General features: G+C 36.7%; 1 protein-coding gene across 1 annotated transcript in view; it reads right to left on the bottom strand.

The window, feature by feature from the left end:
• Nucleotides 1–287: 287 nt before the first annotated feature.
• Nucleotides 288–6,000, bottom strand: part of HSD17B11 (hydroxysteroid 17-beta dehydrogenase 11) — a 38,425-nt gene continuing 32,712 nt past the window's right edge. The window contains exons 6-7 of the mRNA XM_047797967.1: nt 4,030–4,146; nt 288–1,000 (exon numbers count right to left, since the gene is read on the bottom strand). Coding sequence (XP_047653923.1) covers nt 910–1,000; nt 4,030–4,146 — 208 coding nt within the window. The 3' untranslated portion in view covers nt 288–909. The remainder of the gene's footprint in view (nt 1,001–4,029; nt 4,147–6,000) is intronic.

Genomic DNA, 6,000 nt, shown 5'->3' with positions numbered 1-6,000 from the left:
AAATTTACATCAACTAAATGTAGAATATAGTTCAAGAGCAATTGTGCTTTGATTTTCTGTTAGAAGTTAATTGATGGGAAAGGAGGAGAAATTTATTATAGACATGATACCTTCTGATAAAATTTTCTTATATGTTATGGAATCTATAGCATAACCACCTTTCTTTAGATTTCCATATACTAAGAAGAAAAGGGGGGAAAAAAGACCTTGGTCACATACTCCCTTTTCCTTTCGTTTGAAGGTTAAGCCATGTTCTGTTCAAAACAAAAAGATGGAAACACCAAAAGTTTAAGTTTGATCCATTTATTATTGTTGCCACTTATGGGTACACTCTCCCAATTTTCTGTCTCAAGTCCCAGTGGTGCTTTTGTATGTGCAACATATGTTCGTCCCTGGTTTCCTTGCGCTGAAATGTCTGGCACTGGAATGTAAGTGATTTCTCAGGAAACAGGGTAGAGTGAGTAGGATGAAATGTTTGCGCATCACAGGAACTCGACATGAAATGCCACTAGACAGTCCTTCATTATATTTAGCTAGCTTGAAGTTTCTGTTTTTATACAGACCAGAAAAGGAAACATGTGAATTATACAAAATTTAAGCGTAGTTAAAAATAAAAATATATCAAATATTTGTAGTACAAACTTTGCAAAGCCTTCAGATGAGCCACAAAATCTTGGAGCTTATTTACTGTAAAACTGTTTTTCTTTTCTCTGTGTTTTTCCATAAGATCAGTTCCCAAGATATTTCTATATATTCTCTGAAATTAGGACCTGCCAGAGCCTCAAAAGGTAGTTTTGAAGAAAAAAAATATATAATTAGGAAAAGCAGAAGTCCAAACATCAAAATTCTGATTAATATTAGATGAAATCAACTTAAGCTTAGTAAATCAATTTTTAAAAAACCAAGCACTCATTGTTCATTAACTTTATAACCAATAACTGCATCAAACCTAACATCGATCTTTCGTCTTAAAACTGCCAAGAAACGCTCAGGAAGGACCCTAAAAGAAAGATATAAGAAAATAATTAGGAAATTAATATTAAGTACATATGTCGAATCCTTATATTGATCATGTATCATGTCCACGGTCGTCTTAGAGAAGATTAAAAACTTCGACTCTGTGTTACTACTACATGTTTTCCCAATGAAATCTATTTCCTTTCCTAAAAAAAAAGGACAGAGGTTTAACCTTCTTTAGGGGAGGAGTGACTTGAAGGATTTAGTTTTCAAAATAAATATATTCCTTTATTTTTCAATAGATCTAAGAGACGAAGTGTATAGAACTGAATAGTTCATATGTTAAAGGCTTTTTTAAAAAGAAACCTGACACTAGAAAAGAAGTAAGAATAGGAACTAATTTTATACTTTATAATCCAAAATCTATTAAAATGTTCCATTAAGAGACTGGGGAAGCAGAACTGCTGAAAGGTGTAAGTACTTGGTTTTGAGCACAATGCTGAGCAAGTTAACTTTTGAATTTAAATTCCTCACATGTAAACGAAAGATTTAATATCTATCCCGTGGTGTTCTTGTGAAGAATCAGTGTGCTAATATCAAATGCCTTAAATGCTGATGGACACACAGTAGGTTTAGTGTTTTTCTCCCCACCTTATACTTAAGAATATTGAGGAACCGGCCATATTCCAGTAAGCCTGAGAGAAACTAAATAGAATAGGTAAGTCAGTCTAACCATATACAGACAGAGATCTGCTTAGAGGGCGTTAGAATTAAGGTTTGGAAATTGAGTATCAAACAGTAAGAGGAAAATCAGGGCAATATGAATAATAGTGGATATTACAATAACAGTGGATATTACAATATTGGTGGCATATAACATTTATTACTTACAGTAAGCTGAATATTTTAAATGCATTATTTTATTTATTGCTTATAGCCCAATAAAGTCTCGTTGTTTGTGTGTGACATGAAGAAAAGGTGAGGTTCAAAGAAATTAAGTAATTTATCCACATTCCTGTTGCAAACAAGTCACACAAGCACAGCTTCATCTAACTCCAGAATACAAACTTTGAGTCTCCATGTTAAAGGTCTAGGTAACAACTAAGTTATTCAATCAACAAATATTTTGGTGCCTCCTATGTGTCCACCAACTCTTCAAAGTTTTGGGGATACAGTGATGAAAACCAGGCAAAATTCTTTCCCACAGTTGCATTCTAAAAGACCGTGACCACCAAGTGCTTACATAATGTGAAAAGCAGAATGTGAAAATCTTAAAATAGGTTTTAATGCTTTTATTCACCAAGGAGATCCTTGAGCTTTACTACCTAAACCTCTAAGGTATTTTTAACCATAGCTCCTAGCAGAAGGAGCTAAAAAGCCTCACACAAGTCACTTATACTTTCGATCTCTTGAATTTTTCTAAGACTCTGAATTTAAGTTATTCAGAGAATTACTAGTCTAACTAGTTAAGATCTCTGAACCAATGGCTCGTTGCCTGTTAAAATAGAGATTTCTGGATCCCTACGCAAACATATTAGAATCTCTAGAGGTGAGATCGAGGTAGTGACCCCTGATGGGGAAGCTTGATTCTAGAGGCTTTTTTTTTTTCCTCTGATCTAAGGCACCTTTTCACTTTCCCAGCCTCAAAGCCACACAGCTTGCCCAGAAGGGTAACAGGACAATGTGTTATGACAAGGCATTCTTGTTTCCAATCTCGGCTGTATACTAGAATCATCGGGGAGCTCCTGCTGTGGTGCAGTGGGTTAAGAACCTTGACTGCAGGGTTTAATCCTTGGCCTGGCACAGTGGGTTAAAGGATCTGGCATTGCTACAGCTGTGGCATAGGTCACAGTTGCAGCTCAGGTTTAATCCTTGGCCTGGGAACTTCCATATGCCATAGGTATGGCTATAAAAAAAGAAGGTTGTATCTCTCTGAGACCAGGCCAAAACTCCAGACCAATTAAATCAAAATATGGGAGCGCAGATTTTAGACATTAGCATTTTTAAAACACTCAAGTGAATTCCAATGGGCACCAAAGTTGAGAACTACTGCTCAAGAGAAACACTTCTCAAATTTGAATATGCATACAAATCACCTGAGGTCTTATTAAAATGCAAATTCTGATTCATGATTCTATGTTTCCAACAACTTCCAGGTGATGCTGATGGACCACATTTGAAGTGGCAAGGCTCAAAGGTCTCTAAAATAATATTTACTAATATAATTTAATATAATATAAAATAAATAATCTTTTATTTAGCAATTTCTATGCTTCAATATGATTTTGCCCAAAGGAAGAGCTCAATGATTACATGTTGTAGATTTAAATGAATGTCTAGGGAGTTCCCGTCGTGGCTCGGTGGTTAACAAATCCGACTAGGAACCATGAGGTTGTGGGTTCGATCCCTGACCTTGCTCAGTGGGTTAAGGATCCGGTGTTGCCGTGAACTGTGGTGTAGGTTGCAGACGTGGCTCGGATCCCGCGTTGCTGTGGCTCTGGTGTAGGCCGGTGGCTACAGCTCCGATTCAACCCCTATCCTGGGAACCTCCATGTGCCGCGGGAGCGGCCCAAGAAAAAGGCAAAAACAAAACAAAACAAAAAAAAAACAACAATAACAACAACAAAAAAGTGAATATCTGAAACCTAACTGTGATCTCTTACAATATCAATGTCCCATAATTCCATTATGTGATAATGCTTAAAAACCATCCTCCTTCAGCAGAAATTGGCAGAACATTGTAAATCAACTGTAATAAAAAAATTAAAAAAACTTATCCTCCTTCATATGCATTCATTTATAAGACAGGACTTTCAGAACTATACAAATTTCTTTCTCAAAAAAACCTTAAAAACTTGGAAATTATTCAATTCCTTTACCCAACTGCTGTACCAGTCATGCTAGAATGATTAAAATGTGATTTTTAAAATGGATGGATTCCTTAAGCCTATTATTCTTACTAATTTAATTCCATATAATTGTACTTTATCATATGCCTAGTTTTAAGTCTGAGCAAAAACATGTAATAGGTAATCTTTCTTTATAATACTGACACACATAACTGTTGCTTACCTTTCTATCACGGTTAAAAAGTTTATAGAAGATGGAATAAAGATCATTTTCTGCTCAGTCAGGATCCCGTTTATTAGCCTATTCACCACTTCCTCAGGTTCCAGGGCGGGTCCCAAACTGAAATCAGAAGCAATCTTCAGAAACAAGACATTTCACTGAGGTTTCAACTTCGGCTTGGTGCAAGCTAAATTATCACACAAACCGTAACATAACTGACTTGTAGCATCTAGCCCGTCATGGCTGCTCGAAAATGGCAGCTGATTTAATATTAGTAACAATAACAAAACAAAACTATTTATTTTGTGTTTATCATGTACTGTATACTGTGTTGAACACTCTACACAGGTTATCTCACTAAAGTTTTCCAACAGCCCTATGAAGGAGATACTATGGTCCCTAGTATTATAGGAGTAACTGGGACTCAAAAATAACTTAGCTAGACTAGGACTGATGAATTAACTTTTAATTCTTTAGAGGTCTTGGGAAAGAAGCTAGATGCCACTATACAAGTTTTATTATTATATCAAGACTATTTAGTGAACAATTTCTAAGGTATCTAGAGGAATTGAAATACAAGAATATGCCCAGCTCTAAGGCCTTGATCTTCTTATGGGAACCCTTATATTTATTTATTTTTTTAAAAATTTATTTATTTTTTGTCTTTTTGCCTTTCTAGGGCCGCACCTGCGGCATATGTAGGTTCCCAGGATAGGGGTTGAATCGAAGCTGTAGACGCCGGCCTACGCCAGAGCCATAGTAATTCGGGATCCAAGCCAGGTCTGCAAACTACATCACAGCTCGTGGCAACGCCAGATCCTTAACCCACTGAGCAAGGCCAGGGATCGAACCCTCAACCTCATGGCTCCTAGTCGGATTTGTTAACCACTACGCCACGACAGGAACTCCATGGGAACCCTTATATTTGCTAGATTTAATATAATTTTCAGCTGTGTTACTTAGTTCCATGCTACATCTTTACTATGTAATTACCCTGGTATATGCATTACCGAGAAGCAGGTGGCCTTTATTATCTAGATGTCAGTGCACTTAGGATTGAGCTGCACGAGTCAGTCCTAAGTTTCTAATATTTTATTAATGATTTAGAAAAGATATGTAATTAAAATAACTCATGAAATTTGCTATTGTCACCAAATTCTTTAGGTGACCAACATCTGGGGAGGCGGATTTTAAATATGTATGACTAGATAAGAGAAGTGAGACAAAAAGAACTGGATAATATTCTTTAAGAACAACTACAGAAGAGTTCATCCTTCAAGAAAAATATGCAGTAAAGTAAAACCGGAACAACTGAAAAGTTTAGTATTATACCTAAAAGTGGGCATGATAATTGGATACCTGAAGGAGGGCCGAGCTTAAAACACATAATCTCTCATTCTCAGCACAGGTCAGTCATTAATTATTAGCATACTGTGCTGACCCCAGGGCCCTGACGCGGTAGTACTACACATGAAAAGTTTGGAGATGTGACAGGAGAGGAAATATAATAATGAGAGTGATCTTTCTTGGCTCAATGGAGGCCAAAACGAAAGGCAATGAAAGTCTGAAGAAGACTAAGCAGCCCTTTAGCCTGTGCAATAAGCAAATAGTGGGTGACAAGGAGGATGACTCTGGAAATTGAAGGATGCTTGAGTCTTGAAAAGTGTTCAGAGGGAAACTCACTTTTTAACATATTTCAACCAGACTTCGTTATTCCCAGGCTCCATCAAAGCTCACCAACACCTGTGCAAATGATGCAGCACACTCCCGTTCACACCAAGGCCTCACTAACCTACCAATCAAACGGTGTTGCATTGACTGCACTTTTCTTAGCTACTTGATCTCTTTACCTAAGGTCTGAGACTTTGTCAGAAGCATTTTCATTAAATTTAATGCAGTCCAATATCAAGATATTAAAAAGACCAAAAGAAAAGGCTTCCAGAAAAAAAATCAGTTTCGTAGCAGAATAAACTC

This window comes from Phacochoerus africanus, chromosome 10 (assembly GCF_016906955.1).
Source record: "Phacochoerus africanus isolate WHEZ1 chromosome 10, ROS_Pafr_v1, whole genome shotgun sequence".
NCBI classification, from domain to species: domain Eukaryota; kingdom Metazoa; phylum Chordata; class Mammalia; order Artiodactyla; family Suidae; genus Phacochoerus; species Phacochoerus africanus.
The sequence above is the reverse complement of the archived record's forward strand: the minus strand, read 5'-3'. Positions and strand labels throughout refer to the sequence as shown.